The sequence below is a fragment of the Cyprinodon variegatus genome, unplaced genomic scaffold (genome assembly GCF_000732505.1).
Source record: "Cyprinodon variegatus isolate N-32 unplaced genomic scaffold, C_variegatus-1.0 Scaffold35, whole genome shotgun sequence".
NCBI classification, from domain to species: Eukaryota; Metazoa; Chordata; class Actinopteri; order Cyprinodontiformes; family Cyprinodontidae; genus Cyprinodon; species Cyprinodon variegatus.
The window spans coordinates 976998-993907 of NW_015150488.1; the positions used below are offsets into that span (position 1 = coordinate 976998).

The window sequence follows — 16910 nt, forward strand, 5'->3', positions numbered from 1 at the left end:
CCATTGTGTGTATGCAGACAATGCCAACAACTCCCCCACATTACAGCAACAGTTCATTTCACTTTGTTAATTTTCACTAGTTCTGTAGATAAATCCTAAATTTGACTTTAACTCTCACTTTGCATCTTTTTTAGACCAGGTGACCTGAGAGATTATGACCCTTGATAAAGTTAAAATCAAAATCCCAATTTATGTACATAAAACAGTTGAATGTAGGAAATGAGTTGAAATTTTCCATGATGCGTACATATTGATACCTGACTGACCCAAACTATAAAATGCCTTCAGAGGCTTGAATGTTCGGCCGTTTCCCAGTACAGATGAAGAACCATCTGAGGTCCCCAACAGAACTTCAGGAAATTCTAAATGAGGCCTAAAAAAAAAAACCCCAATATATTCTTTATTCATATCATCTCTGCTAATGTTTAGGCATTAAGTCATTCACTGAACAAAAATTACCAATTTAAACATATTTCACTGATTTTTGTATATGCATGAAACTAGGCATCTGTACAACACCGGATACAGTATCTTACAAAAGTATTCACACCCCTTGAAAGTCTCCATGTTATGAACACAAACTTCTAAGTACCTAATGATAGATCATTGCTAATTATTGAAAATAGACAAGCTACAGGAAAAATACCCTTAAACTGCCTGCGGAAGTCAATTTATTAAAAATAGTTTTAGTCTAACTAAGCTTGAGCTATTTTATAAAGACATTTAGTATCTAGATTAGCAAAGCTGCTAAATCCCCAGAAGATTTGCATGTGCAGCAAAGGGGGAATGTATTGATAACAGAAATGTCCAACACACTTTTTAGTTTCTAGATTGTAAAAACATTTAAAAATTCAATGTATTCCTATGCCCCAACTTTACAATAATGCACTAGTTTGTGATGGATTTCAAATAAGCCAAGTTTGAGGTAAACTGGCATAAAAATGTACGGTTAGAGTTTAAAGAAGTATGAATACTTTTACAAGGCAACGTATAAACCAACAACCCTGCAAGAAGCAGGAAAAAAAAAACAATAGCTGACAGACTTCAAGATAAAGTTCTATTCCATGTTTTCCATCATTAACATGCCTAGTAATTTTCCAATAATTTTGTACAGTTATAGTTAAGCTCATCATAGTAATCTGGGTGTCCCAGTTTATTCTACAATAAAGTACTTCTCTCGTCACGCTATGTGAAACCCCACTTGTCAGAAACAGGACTTTACAGGTTAAAAAGTACCACTGGAAGGCCAGGGTCTTTTTATAGGATTGACAGTCGGGTAGATGTAAAGAAAATGTTTAAGTGCAGCGTGTCACAGTTACAGTTCCACTGAAGATCTAACAGAGGACCCAGCTCTTGAATTGGGAAGAAGATCTGAAAACTCTGGCCTAATCAGAGTCTGTATCGGAGTTTTCTTCAGGTGGACAAACGAGCGTTTCTTCAAGAGGTGCCAAAGTCCCGTCTGGCCTGACGCCCATGGGCCGGATCACGTTCTGCCTGTGGAGAGGAAGAAACGGGCAGAGGAGTCAGACAAAGAGGGCCAACGAAGAACTAAAAGAAACCAAAACACTCCGGCTTCCTTCCATCTCTGGAAAGACTAGGGCCTTGCATTTGTTCTTATTCATACGCAAACTGGAGGGCCCTCATACCGCCTCCCCCCTCCCCTCACCCGTTCATAGACAATCAGGCATGTCTGGCCATCCTCTCTCCCTTCCTGCAGCAGTTTAATTACAGGATCAGTGCTCAAGCTAATCTCCTCAAAGCCTACACTGGCCCTTTATCCTAATCCAATTATACCTGCACTGTGTGTGTCACTGCTCCCTCCAAGATGATCCATCTGAGAATTATCCATCATCAGTTAAAAAAAAGCGATCTTGAGCATTAATTCGATAGATTCAAACACAAAAGAAAGATTCCTGGAAGTAAAAGTGATTTACTGATGAAAATAAATGAAAAATGGGTCCGTAAATAAAAAAAGAAAATCCCCTTTGTCTTTATCTATTGAATTCAAAAACAAACATTTGACATCATTGTTCCTAATTAGACTGAAATAACCTCTCATCTCCCCTCAGAAGTGATAGAGGAGTGAGGGTCTGGCAGGTGTAAAGGGGTGTGAGTGTATGTCCTAATTAGAGGACCACTTGTGCAGCCAGAGGAGCACATTCTTGGAGGCTGCTGACTGATCTCCTTAGCCACCTGCACTGGTGGAGGCAGCTCTCTACCTGGGAAGAGAAGAAAGACGGCGCAGCCTTAAAGGAGGAATCTTCTCTTTCTGGGCGAGCGTGTCTCATTATGGCTCAACGGCCAACAATGACGAGGTCGGCTCTCTTATGTTGCCGTTTTTATTCAGCCGTGTCTCTTCTTTATCTGCGTTCCACTCAAATTGGTTTGACTAGTTTGCTCCCATGTCAGTTTTCTCGCCTGGCCATCGACTGGCTCCTCAAGGGCGAGTCAAGACGTGAGGAATTATTAAAAAAAGCCTCAATGAGAAACATAAAGGAGGCCAAGCCAACAAGCCGACAACGTTTACCAATTAGGTGATAATTAATATGGAGGTAATGATGCTGCAGCGACACGCAGGCCAGCTCCCATTTAATCCCCCTGAATGTGACGGCTGCCTGTCAGCGGCTAATTGAAGACTCGTGTGGCGGAGGGAGATTCTTGTCGTGATGAACTGGTTGGCATGGAGAAAGCTCCCAGTCACCTTTTAGCAGGTAACGTTAGCCTCTGCTCGCTAATGAAAAGGTCAACACAGCAGAACCCTGCAGCTTTTCATACAGTCGTTCTAAACAGAATCAGTCGATCAGCCGAGAGGAGAAACGTCATTTATTCTTTCTGGGTTGTTCCTCTTTTGTGCCAAAATGTTCCAGGCAATTTTCCCTTATTCCAGATTTTACCTTTAAGGACTTATTTTCCAAACTTACTGGTGAGCTATAAAAATAAACCAAATAATGGCCAAACATAAATCCATTTCTAACTTATTTGGGGATAACATTTTGACAACCACCATCGATAATTAATACAGATGCAGAGTAAACTGCATTGGTTGCTTTTCAGCTTGATTATCTGTCAAATCCTCAATTTGTCCAATCAGAAAACAAGTCCAACTGATCACAATAACCTGGAGGGACGGTTTGAATTAGCAATTATTAGCATTAGTGGTTTCAGTCAGGAAGGTATTCTTATTAAAATACATTGTAAAGTGTTTCAGGTCCATTCAGCTTGAAGATAAGAGGAAGGCTGAGCTTTCCAATCGTTCACACTGTTTCTCTGTCATGGATCACACTAGATTTAAAAATGCTGTCGGTCCATTGAAAGTCTATAAACTATCTATATTAAGAAGAAAAACGCACACACGACAGCCAATTACTAAAATAAATAAAACATACTATAAAATGTCATGTCTGCCGTCATGATGCCTTTGGTTTAAAATAAATACTATTACAGTAAGTACTTACCGCTCACTGTGAGATTGCTTAAAAAAATATTGTTAATGGTAGTAAACTATCTTCTCATATTAAAAGATCTTTAAGATCTAATGGAGTAGCTAAAACCAGCAGGTGAAGGTTAAAAAACAACAAATCAGGACAGAAGTCTGACTCAAGCTTTGGATCAGTGGCTAATCCCCAGACTAATTCTAACGTTCCTGATCCACATCCAGCCTGGTTGGAAAAGCATTTATGGGACATTTCGTTTTGTGAAGAGGAGAATTTAAATGAACCATATTGGCTTATCTTTTAAGTTTTAGGCTAACAAACTGTAAAAGAGACATAAAAAGCTTTAATTTAACATCTATTTTTCCTAATGCTTTCTGCACAGATAATGCAAGAGTTAAAATAATCTAATGGTGGTGGGAGGTGAAAAGAAAGCCTTTAGTCTGATGCCTTGGTGGCAGAAAGCTTTTAAAGAACATAAGTTTACACTTAGTTTGAGGGGAAAAAAAACAAACAAGCCTCCATTCCAACAGGAGAACAAAAATTCTAAGTGAAGAAAATCAGTATCAGCAAATTTGATCTGTTCTTTGCATAGAAACCTTGAACAAATGTGGTTGGATGAGGGTAAGGTGAGTAAGGAGGGTGGTAAACAATTTAAGAAAATCTCCAAAGCTCACATTAAAGTATTTCTATTGCAAACATCCACAAAACTGTAGATATTCTGCTAATTTCACAAATGCAAATTGTCACAAAAATCTACAATTAAAATTGCATGTGAATACATTTGTTCACAGAATAACTGTTGAAAACAACATGGCAGTGGCAGATGTAAACCCTTATATGGCCATTATAAGGGCTGGGTGATATGACCTCAAATCAATATCACCATCAATTGGGCAGTTTTACCTTGATAATGACGAATGCACGACAAATGCTCTGGCCCCTATCAGAAATAAAGGCATGTGTAGAAAATGCAATTGATCTATTTATAATTTATTCATTAAATAAACCACATTACATATTACTTTTAATAAAAAAATGTAAGTCTTGTACCCATTCAGATTCAACAATGTTTCATTGAACAGGAGAAAAATGTTTCGTCCCTTACAAACATTATATGCGCAAAGGTAAAGAGCCTTTTGCACATCTTTGAACTCAATAGTGTGGTTGTGCTGTAGGTGGAGGAGGTCGGATGTGTTACTTTGGTCAGGCCCGACAGTTTTCAGACAAACTGTGCATTCCGTGTTCTTTTGCTCAACATTTATGGTGTAATTTTGGTGCTAACAAACTGAGCCTGCAGTGAGAACAATGTGCATCATTTAAACTCGCATCCCCTCACTCAAAATCGGTCTGCCGTGCGCTCAACTCTGAAAACACGCTCTCGACTTCTTCTCTGCGCGCTCAGCTTCATCTCTGCTCTCGCTTGGCTCCCCAGGATTAACTGATTTCATTTTCTTTACAGCTAGACGCTTTTTCATTGGGCTCATCTGCCATTCTCCATGCTTCTGACTCGACTGATGGTGTCACGTGATTACACACGCTAGAGTGTCTTATAGGGGAAGGAAATACCTGCCACCAGCGCACACAGGAAAAACGGCAAAATTAAGTTTTATTTCTTTTACCGACATGGGAAAATTGTCACCCGTTATCGTAGTGATCGCCCAGGCCTGCTAAAATAATTACTAATTTCTTAAAATAAGTGCATTTACCCTCATTTGTGTAGGTAAATAAGATGATCTGCCAGTGGAATGGGTATTTTTTATCCTTAAATAAGATAATTTGACATTATGCACTTGAAATAAAAGACTGCAGTTTTTTTTTTCTATTTTAATAGTAAATTGTCTTATTCCATTGACACAGTGACTCACTCGCCTGCTCAATTTGAGAAAAAATGCACTTATTTTAAGAGAAATGTATTTTCTTAGATATCAGTTTTATCAGTGTAGTCACCAGGGCTTCATAACCACAATTCATTTGGGGACATCTTTATCACTGGTTGGAGGAGAGCTTTACAGCATATCTAAACAAAGCCTGTAGAAGTGTCATACGTCCACTTTTACTTTCCAGTCTCACCTTGACAGCTTGTCAAACATGCTGGCCAGTTTCTCAGCTTCATACTCCTTCTGCTCCTCCGTCATCTCTTCAATGGGGTTTGGCATCGGCTCCTCCACATGACCAGTGATGGGGTTAATGCTGGGAATTAGAAAATTGAAGCTCAATGCACATCTGCAAACTACTTTCTTAGTACTAAACAAGATGATAGTAGCTGGCCGACTGAATGACTCACAAAGGTTTGGCAGATTTGTATTCATCTGTGTCAGAGTCTTCATCGTCAGAGTACTGCGTCTCTCCTCTCCCACCTGCCAGTAGCCCTCGAGCCACCAGGAGTCCTGCTGCGTTTCCGTATCCCGTGTACTTCAAAAGATTGTCCACTGACAGGCAAAGTCGCACAGAGATGTGTATTAATATTTTATAAACTTAAACCAGGCATAAATGTCACAGTCACCACCCTCGCAACACATCCGGCTCTGTTTCCCCCCACCCATCTTTACTCACAACTCTCTTTTTATGTTTTGTGTTTTGTCAATATAGCTCTAAGGAATGATAACACAGAGACAAGTAGTAACCCAACAGGTTTGCTTTCACAAGCAGACCATTATGGTTGTTGCCATAAGGTTCTACTTGGTCTTTATATATGAAACTTTATTGAAAATGATTTAGAGAATAAAATCTTATGCAACAGAGACGGAAAAGGTGAGAAAGGGAGAGGGGATAAGAACTAAGGGAAGAGAGAAAGAGAGAGAGGAAAAAGGGAGGAGCAGATGAAAAGAGAAAACAATACAGCAAAAAAAAAGAAAAACACAGAAGACATACAGCAACTCCTTAAGTCTGCTAACACACCTGAGTGAGACGAGAGGGACAGAAATCAGGGAACATGGCAACAGCAAAAGGAAGACAACAGACAACCAAAGTAAACATCAGAAAAGCTTCCAGAGCAACAGGTATCCCTTAGATACCCTATTAGAATATGTGTGGAAATCAAAACCTATGGTGATTACACAGTTAAATTTAGGGTGGTATATATCTGTAGCCGCAGCTAAGTATTTAGTATTAGTGAGTATCAGTGAACACCTGGAACCAAAGTGGTAGGGATGCATGGGCATGCTTGTGGATGGAGGATTTACAAAGCTTCTTCAGAAGAAAAGTATGCTCAATAGAAGGAGTGGGAGTCCCCAGACTCGCCCTACAGGGGCTGCGATTGATAGAGAGGCGACCCCAGCTCCAGAGGCACCCCAGGTCACTGGGACACAAGGAGAGCAGACATAGGGATGGCCACACCCACCAGAGAAGGGCTGACAAGAGCACCCAGTCACGCCCAAGGTGGACCCGGATGAGAGCCCAGGGGCCGACGCACACAGAGGCAGAAACTAAATATTATTCTTACACTCCCCATAAATACGCCGTCCTCGCAGGTCTAGGGGCCAATCCCCCTACAAGCCCCCAAACCCAAGAGGAGATCCCCAGCCCCCCAGTGTGGTAATAGGGTAGGCAGCTTGAGCTCTAAAGAAATAAAAGGACTGGGACTGTGTGCCACCCAAAGGAGGAAAACACAAGTATACCCCAGCTCTAAGAGCCCCCCAAAACCAATTACTCACCACTCTCTTTGCAGAGGACGAACAGGAACTCTGCAGCAGTCTGCTTTACACCCATGTCCACATGCGTCATGAGGCGAACCAGCTTGTTTCTGATGGTGGTTCCCACCTCTGGTCTGTTCTTCACATCCTTCAGTGGAGGAAGTACCTACATAAAATGTACAACAGTTTTTAATATCACTAAGTAATTCTGTTTGTTTAGTTCTAGCTGTTTCTGCTTGGTTCTGAGCATTACCTGAGTTTTGATATATCTGCGAATCTCTCTGTGGCATCTGGATCCTTCGGTTAACAGGCTGAGCACCGGAGTCAAACCCTCTTTGTAGTTGGAGCACTTTGGGGAGCGACACAAAACAGCTAACTATTGTCAGAGTACCACACAGATGATCTAAACATTGAACAGGAAAATAAGAAAGTACAGGAAATGCATAAACAAGTCCTGTTCCAGAACTCAGAAAATTGAATTAAAATTTAACCTTGTTACTAATACAAGAGACACAATAGTCAACTAAATGTTTGCGATTACAGCTACAGATCGAAGGGAACTTTGTTAAGCAGGAGATCAATTAAAGGCTTTATACAGTCATAAACAGATTTTTCCATTTCATTTATAAAAGAACACCTTTTTCCTCTCTTAATCTGACACTGAATTAGACTGTTTCCTGTTTTTAGGTCAAACATTTTGATTTACAAATGACACCATCTTTAATTGGTCATTTGTAAGAATGTCTTCAAATTTATCAATTAGGCTATAGTCCCTCAGTCTTTGGTAGAACTAGCAATCAGCTGAACAAGATGTAAAATAAAGTACCAATTCAGGTGTGTCGACCACCTGGCTCACACTCCTTTCTCAGCTCTGTCAGACCTTCTGTAGGTCAGAGATCAAAGCTTCATGATGGTCTGTCCACAACATTGACCATGTTACACTTGTATATGTGGAAGGCCCATTTGAGCTCAAGCTTTAGAGTCCTCCCTGGGGGATTGAGAAGCTGTTTTAGTATTTTAAAAGGATATTCTTTCCTTGTTGTACCATCGATGTGGTAAGGCAGCTGTTCAATAATATTTACCAACAAAAAGCTTTGGTGTTTCAACACTAACCGCAAGCTGTCAGATATTATTTTCCATATGTTAGTAAGATTTTCTCAACAGGAAGCAGCAGCATCAGACTCAAAGTGGAAAAAAAGAAGGCTGGATCTGTGATGCAGACTAATGGTGCTTCCAGAACATCATAATAGATGAAACCACACCTTATTTATGAAGCAGCTAAAATCAGTTTAGTAGAAGATTTCTAATGATCTGCTGCAACAAACAACCAAAGCAGAGGCATAAGCTGTTTGCAGGAATAGGCTTACAGAGTTTTTCTTTGCAGGAAGGGATTATAAAATCCAGTAATTATGATCAAATAAATGAGATTAAGAAAAAATGTTTTACACAGCTGGACAATTTAAACAGTTTTTAACACAGTGTTAATCCCACATTTGGTTCTGAACCGTTGGTAGAAGTGGGCTATATTTCTTAACTCGCCCCACACCTATACTTGATCTTAAGGATAAATTTACCTTATCAATTCTCCTCTCCATGAAATCCAGCAATACTTGAACTGCTTCCATGTTTTTGCCGCCATATTCCTCCACGCCCCCCTGGATGGGCACGTCAATCAACACATCCAGGCAGGAAACAGGCAGGTTGTTGAGCAGGTTGACAGCGTGGCTAAATTAGAAACAGCATTTTTATTTTTGCAGGAAAATAAGGGTAAAATTGAAGTCTAAACCTCATTATTATATAAAGGCCATATGACTCTATATTCAGCACCCTGCTGCCTTCTGGTAAACCAATCACAGTGATCACCACCACAGGCATCACTCTACACAAGCTGCAGAACTTCAAAATACATATAAGAAGTTTCTGCAGCTCCAACATAAGTTTCAGCCTTACAGTGAAGAAGGAAGATTTTTTTTCCTGCTTATCAGCCACATAAAGTCAGTTAACCCTCAATTCTTCTCCTAAATCACTAAAAGCAATGAAAAGGCTTCTCAGTAGAAACATAACAAATACATGCCTCAACCAGGTTCCTCCACACAGCACCCAGATATACTTCCATCACAGGAATAAACCACTAAAATCTAACAAAGGGAAGTGTTCAGATTCCATCAATAAATATAAAACAACCTGGAAATTCTTCAAGTTCATACCTGTCCTATAAGACCTTTTTAGGACCATTTCACAAGATTCTTCTTTATGATGTGGTATGGTTTTAGTCTGCCGTAACACTTTTAGCACATGTAGGGTTAAGATTAATATTTGAAATCTTAACATTTCACTCTGCTTGCTTTTTTTTCTAAGGAGATATCTCTGTATTTTTTTCTTTATTTAGAGTATTTTTGCCATGTCAGTTGCTAACACTCCCATGACCACCAATCAGTTGCAGGACAGGACAACAATGAAATATAGTTTAAAAGTATAAAAAAGGAGACGGTTTCTACCCTTTAATAGCTTTTACATTAAAAGCACAAAAAACCCCAACATATTAAGCGATTAACCTCCAGGAACCAGTTTGTGTACAGGTGCTCCTCTTCTATTCAACTGGTTCACCAGGCGAAGTCTAGTATATTCTCTAAGACAGAGAATGACCTCAGGTGTCTGGTTTTGAGTAATTCTACAGGTTATAAGGAGAAAAGGACGTAGAAAGAGCAGAGAGAAATTGCTTCTCACCTGTGTGCTTCTTCTGTTTTCTCCTCCGTCTCAGTTTTCAGCATCAAAAGGTGACGCAGGATTGCAGCTAGGAGTCGGAACTGGTGGTCATCCTCCTGTGAAAATCAAGCATGTAAATAAAATACAGACCCCCCAAAAAATAAATAAAAGACACTGAATTAAATAAGCGCAGGAATTACGAGTTTTTAGGAGTGAGGCCATGGCAACAACCAAGCAGTATCTATAAGTCAGAGCAGCAGGTGAAGGGTAGGAAGCTATGCGCAGGGACAAATATAATCCTGGGATCTAGTGTGGACTTACACTGCCAGATGTTGCCTCTTTGGTTCATTAGACCCATCCGTCTAAGTCGCATGGAATATCATGAGCATACTTAAGGTATATTTTTGGATAATCACAGGAAAATTATTACTATTGAAACCATTTACCTTGGTTAAAACAAACCAGACATCAACAGCCTTGAAACATGTACAGTACAAACAGCAGCATTTATCTTTCATTGTTGAGGGAGCGTTCAATCCACGTATAGAATTTTGAAACTTTGGTGTTTCTGACGGTTGAGGTGAGGGTGAACACAGATCTAAAGAGCTGTCTTATGTTGTTAAGCCTATATAAGAGATGTACAAGGAGGAAAGATTTAACCTCTAAGAAAAAAAAAACATTGGAGGCCAGGCCAGAATTTGTCTTCTGTTACAAACAGAGAACTGGAAGTGTCACTGTTTAGGGATTATTTAGCTCCTGGCAACTTTATTTCACCACCAATTCTGCTGTATTTTGGAAGATACTTTAGCAAACTTAGAGAACAGCTGTTAAATATTTAAAGTTGAATCGACCTAAAAGAACAAAGAGTTAGTTAGCATAGAAATTAATTAAACTAAAAAGGTAGATGGCTATAAAAATGTCTCCTTTAACATCTTTATGAAAGCTGGAAATTCAAATAAGGTAATCAAAATATGCAGGTAAAAAGAAATAAAGGAAGAAAGCTTAACTATCAACACTTAAACTTATGTCTCTAATCTTCTATAGGGTATTAAGTTTTTATGACTGCATGTTTTTTTTTAACCTAGAAAAAAAAACTTCAGAATGATGGTAATAATATTAATAATGCTTAATGTTTTTGTTTTATTGGAAAAAAGAAAACTGAGTCATCAAATGAAATCAAGATGTTTTCCTGGTTATCATCTCCCTTTCTTAGCGCAGTAATTCAAAAGTTAAAAATGGCTTCAAGGAGAGTGGATCACTTTTTTCATAGCTCTTTGTACAAGAATCCAGATGTTTACACATTCACAATTATGACCAGCCATAAGCCAAACATTCTCACCTCATTCCGACTTTCTGAGAGCGTGAGGTTGAACAAGGCTTTAAGGGCTTCCATCGCTCGTTCGTTGCTCTCTGCAGGCAGTGGCAGAGCCTGCGGTTCTGGTCGAGCAGCTTCGTAGGTACCGACCCAGTGCACGTCCAGCGTGTGCTCCAGGACCTCTGTCAACAGTCTCACAGCGTGACAGTCTTTCCTCAGTACTGCTCTCACATCAGGCCGCAGGGCAGACAGCAGGAAGAAGAGGCGCAGGATGAACAGGCCCACCTCGTGTTGCCACATGTGGGCGGAGTGCAGGCTGGCACAAAGGCTGTGTGCAAGCTGGATGTCTACACAAACCTGCTGAGCTGCAGAACTGTTGTACACAACATTGCATAGGCACTTTAAAGCCTCCACCACCACCCTCTTCTCTTCTTCAGACTGTAAACTGTCCTGAGCGGCTTCCTGTTTATTCTCTTCATCCTGTTGGGCACGCAGCGTCGCCATCCGAGTCAGAACCAGCATGCCATCCACAGTGGCTACAGGTCCGAGGACCCGTTTGTCTCTGGAAAGGATGCGAAGTGTTTCCAGACACGTCCTCTGACAGCTGGGCCGCACCTGTCTCCCAAGAACGGCCAAAACACTCTGACAGAGTTTCTAAATTACAAGATAGACAGTAAAGAAGACTGTCATTAATGAACAACCAGACATCACATTATCTACTAACAACCTGCTCGGTTGGATGTACGCACCCTCCGCAGGGCTTCTTCTTTTTGGTCAAACGTGAAGGTCTGAGTGTTCTGAAACAAAAAAAAAGTTATTCTTACCTGAACACATTTTGTATGTTTTCATAAAGTAATTCAGACCCACAAGCACTGTTTCTGTCTTTGCTGCTGGTAGATATTTTTTTCCACAGAAACCTACTGTAGTGCATATGCTTGGAAATGGAAACAAGTAACCAAATTGGCATTTTATGAATCATTGAATCTGCCTGGAAAACATAGAAACTGCTTCTATGTTTGACTCTGACAAAAAAAAGCACAAACCAGGAAAATGTATCATGTTACAGTATTCCTTCCCACATTCACAGGGACTAAATACATTGATCGTTATGCTCCTTAGCTTAGGATCAAACTCTCTGAGACATTGTTAGCTGTAAAAAAATAACTAGCTTTGCCATCAATGTCATATATTAGTTTAAAAGTTACTTAATATGATGAATGCTCAACATTTAATTTGTTTAGGTTAGCTTTTTCATACTTGTTTAGTTTGTTACCATGTGTACCTTGTGTTGTATTTTGGTTTTTATTCATTGAACATAAACACCAATCCAGAGATATGCATTCGATACATAAAGTGCCAAATCTTGTCGGCACGCAGTTTATATTAATTGTATATTAGTTTTGCATTCAGCATTTTTTTATGTTCTATTAAACTGATTGAGTAAATATTAAAAGTCGTTTGTCACACCGCACGTCACCTCTCTCTCTCTTCTCAGCTAGCAATGTAAAGCTAACTCAAAGCTAGCTAGCCAGCGTTAGCAGCCTGTTTGTTTTGAATAAACCAAAAGCGCTGACTCACCTCTTGGCTGTATCGCTGTAAAAGCGTCTCTGTGTCCTCATCGTTTGCAGTTTCAAGCTGGGATAAGATGCCGTTAAGGTCCATGATAGAGAGGCCGTGTAAAAGTCGGACAGCTAGCTTGGTTCAGACGTTGGCTGCCTGTGCTAGCTGTCAGGCACGAGCTGCTGTGAGCAGGGAAACTCCCCTCACTGCCTCCATCAGCTGCCTCTCTCCTCACTCACCTATTCAAATTATACCATGGTTACTTTGTTTAAACAACCAAACAAGTTATTTACTATATTTCTATATTCTTTTTTTTTTTTTTTATCTTCTATATAAATGTACCGCAGTGGCTTTTCCTTATGTTGACTGGAGAGCAAAGTGAGAATTGAATTAGCTGATGTAGAATAGAATATAGCTATGTATTTATTTATGATAATTTAAGAAGATATGAAAAAAGGTCAATCTTAAGACGAGTAACAGTAGAGCTCTAATAACCAGAGGTGGGTAGAGGACCCAAAAATTGTAATCAACTAAGAGTAGCTCTACTTTAACAATTTTTACTCAAGTAAAAGTAAGAAGTAGCCATCCAGAAATTACTCAAGTAAAAGTAAAAATGTATTTGGTATAATAGATCATATTTATATAATATTTAATAAGATAAATAACAAAAAAATTGGTAAAAAAGCTACTTGAGCACTAAGTAATTCAATTCAATTCAGTTTTATTTATATAGCGCCAATTCACAACACATGTCATCTCAAGGCACTTTACAGTTCACCAGATCATACAGTCAAATTGATTTAAAGTTTTCTATCTAAGGAAAACCAGTTGATTGCATCAACTCATTGACTCAAATGCCATTCCTCACACTAAGCATGCTTGCAGCAACAGTGGAGAGGAAAAACTCCCTTTTAACAGGAAGAAACCTCAAACTCACAACCTCAGAATTCCAAGCCCTATTCCCTAACCACTACGCTGCCACTCCCCTATGATAACTGTATATATATTAGGATAAGTTAATGAACTTCCACTGTTAAGATCTACTGTTTATAGTTTCCTGATTTTGGAATAGTTCAAAATACTCACAGATGATATAGTCAGAGATTTTACTCAAGTAGAAGCAGCGATACTTTACAAGAATATTACTCAAGTAAAAGTACCACACAACTTCTAAACCTACTCCTAAAAGTATTTTTTTTTTCAATTCTTACTGTGTAAATGTAACTAATTACTACCCGCCTCTGTCTCTAACTAATAACTGTGTGTCCTGTCCAGCTTTTTGTTGAAGCAATCCCCTCAGACTGTAAAAAATTTCAGCCATCTCAGTCTCCGCTCTCTGGTTATTCACAGTTGTAAACAGTGGACTATTATAAGTACCTGGGTCGATGTTCCCCTGAACACCAGTTCTCCTTCACTGACAGACTGCTGCAACCTAGGCGCACAAAAGAGCGCTGTCACAGACCCTTCCTTAGATGAAGAATGAAGAATGGCAAAGCAAGGGAAGTACTTGCATGGCACCTTTTAGCACCAAAACAGTCAAAGTGCTTTACAGAGGTTCCAGCATGTTTTAGGTGTTTCCCCACCACCACATACTTACATTAAATACATACATTTCTATTGTATGCTATTTTTTTGTTTGTTTGACAATACATATTTTGTAAAAGACAAGTGTATTTGGGTAATTTTAAGAACTCATGATTGTATTAATACACATAGCAATAGTAGCACTGATCTCAGACACAGCGCTGTTGGATGATATCACAGACACCCCCTTTGGAGACGTCACAGATCTCTCACAGCTGCCAGATGAGGCGGTGTGAAGATCTCTAAGAACATCTTTGGCGGATATTGATGTTGACATTGAGGTCAGGTGATTACAATACAATAAAGGGCTTACTTCTTTATTTTTTTCTCTGCATTAAACAAGTTGTGTCTGTTCAATGTCTCGGCAGTGAGGCTTGCAGGATTTCACAGATGTAACACAGAGGATTCACTCTCCATTAAATAGAAAAACCCAGGCAGGGGGAAGAGGTTAAAGGTTGTGGGACTAAGGTGCAGTGACCCCAGCACAGCAGGACACTCCCTCAATAGAAATGTAATTTATTAAGCAGCGTGGCTCTTCTTGTTAGGGCCCAGCGCCCTTAAAGGGCTTCCACTGAGATTTTAGAAGATAAAAAAAAAACAATCAGCTAAGATGATTCCAGGAATATTTCTACTCATTCATATGCAACATATGACAGAAATTAAACAAGGAAAGATGATATACTGGTAGTAAAATATATATATTTAACATATTTTAATAAATAATGAGCTGTTTTAGAAAAATAACAAAAATTCCTGAATGTACCTATTGTCAGAGCTGATGTCAACTTCACGTTAAATTATAGTAACAACCTGCTAATATTTCAAATCAGCTAAGTCAGTTTAACTCATTTAAAATGGTTGAAAGAGTTGGAATGTTCTTAAGTGCTTAAAGTGCTTATTATATGTATTATTAGACAAGAAATTAAATAGAATAAAAAGCCTCCACTTATATTTATCCAAGAAGTGACTGTAGCAATATAGAAGAAACACAGTAGGATTTTATACATTATTGTAGTCTAAAAAATAAAGCATCAGAGATTTAAATGTGGAGTACCAAAAGGCTTAGTGTTGTCAGGGAAGTTTAGGAATAATTGGTTTTAATAACATTTGCTGGAAAGTCTCATTAAGAATTATCGAAATTAAAAGTAAGCAAAAGGGAACACAGTTTGAGCAAAGCTAAGACTGCTCTGTATTCATGGGCACTTTGTATTTTGTACAGGGAACCTATACCATAAAATATTAGTACATTTTAGGGATGAGATTTAGGTATACTCAGTCCAAAAAAGTTACAAAAAGTTAAGAAACAAACCACTGGAAAATACAGCAACAGGAATCGTACAGTGCTGCATTATTTTGACACATTGAGTTATGTGACAGCCTTATCCCAAACAGTGTCCAATGAACCTCCTCCCTCAATATTCTACAACCCATAATGACGATGTGAAATCACATTCACATAGGTATTAGAATGGCCTTTGGGTATTACTATGTTGATCCACCTTTGACAAGAAACAAAACCTAAATTCTTTTTGAATGTGTTTCCTCTAATGAGCACAGCTATCTGTTGGCTGTTTGGCTCATTCTGCTTCTGGCCAGAGGATATCTGTGCATAGTTATTCATCTTTTCGGATGTTAGATCATATTCAAATCTAGACCAAGAGAGTCTGAAACAGGCCTTTATCCAGGATGTGTCTGTACATTGCTGCTTTTATCCGTCTTTATCCTGACCAGTCTGCCACTCCCCGTTACAAAAAACAAACAAAAAACATCCCCATAGCATGATGCTGCCACCACCATGCTTTATTGGGGCTGTGAACAATGCTTGACATTTACACAAAATACTTTAGTCTTTCAATCAGAATAGAAAGTTCAGTTCCTCATTGTCTTTAGGTGCCCTTTTGCAAACTGCAGACAGGCTGCCATGTGGCTTTTATTAAGGAGTATAATTTATCTGGCCACTCTGCCATACAGGTATAATTTGCTGTTCTTCAGTTGGGTTTTCGTCTTTCCATAGGAACACTGGGGCTCTGATAGAACTATGAGGTTCTCGGGTGCCTCCTCGAATATGGCTCGCCTCCTCTGATTGTTCAGTTTAGACAGACAACCAGCTGTAGGAAGACTCCTAGTGGTTCCAAACTTTTTCCATTTTTAAATAATGGAGGTTTAATGTGCTCCCTGGGTCCTTCAAAGCAGCAGAATATTAGATTTTTCCTTTCCCAGATTTATGCCTTAAAACAATCAGTTGAAGTCCTAATCTACATATAACTTTGTGTTTCTTCTAAATTGATGTCCATTTTATTTCTCATCCATTCAAAAAGAAAAAAAAGTCTTTATAAAAGAGAAAGGTCCGTTGCTTTTTGAGTTATTTTAACCTACTTCATTTTGAAATATGGGTTCTGTAAAAATTTATTTCTAAAATGTATGTATTCTACAGGTTTCACAGCATTTAGACTTTTGTAGCTAGTGAGATTAAACACTGAAACTATACTGGTCGAAAAATATGTAATCAATCACAGCTTATTGCTGGTTTAACAGGGGAACGTTGTTTGGATATAGCCTTTTTTCCTGTGATACATGTAATAATTTGAAAACATCTTTTGAATTTCCTCATTATATTGCTCTGAGCTTAAACATATGTGACCAACACAAAAAAACACACACATGTGTGAACATGTGGAT

General features: G+C 39.0%; 1 protein-coding gene across 1 annotated transcript; it reads right to left on the reverse strand.

The window, feature by feature from the left end:
- Positions 1-1260: 1260 nt before the first annotated feature.
- ric8b (RIC8 guanine nucleotide exchange factor B) lies at positions 1261-12834 on the reverse strand. The gene is made up of 11 exons (XM_015404118.1): positions 12666-12834; positions 11837-11884; positions 11112-11741; positions 9794-9888; positions 8641-8791; positions 7320-7415; positions 7088-7232; positions 5719-5863; positions 5505-5624; positions 1365-1494; positions 1261-1318 (listed from the first exon to the last, which is right to left on the reverse strand). Exons 1-10 carry the CDS (start codon positions 12747-12749, stop codon positions 1386-1388), a joined length of 1623 nt encoding a protein of 540 aa, XP_015259604.1. The 5' UTR covers positions 12750-12834; the 3' UTR covers positions 1261-1318; positions 1365-1385.
- Between the last annotated feature and the right edge of the window lie 4076 nt (positions 12835-16910).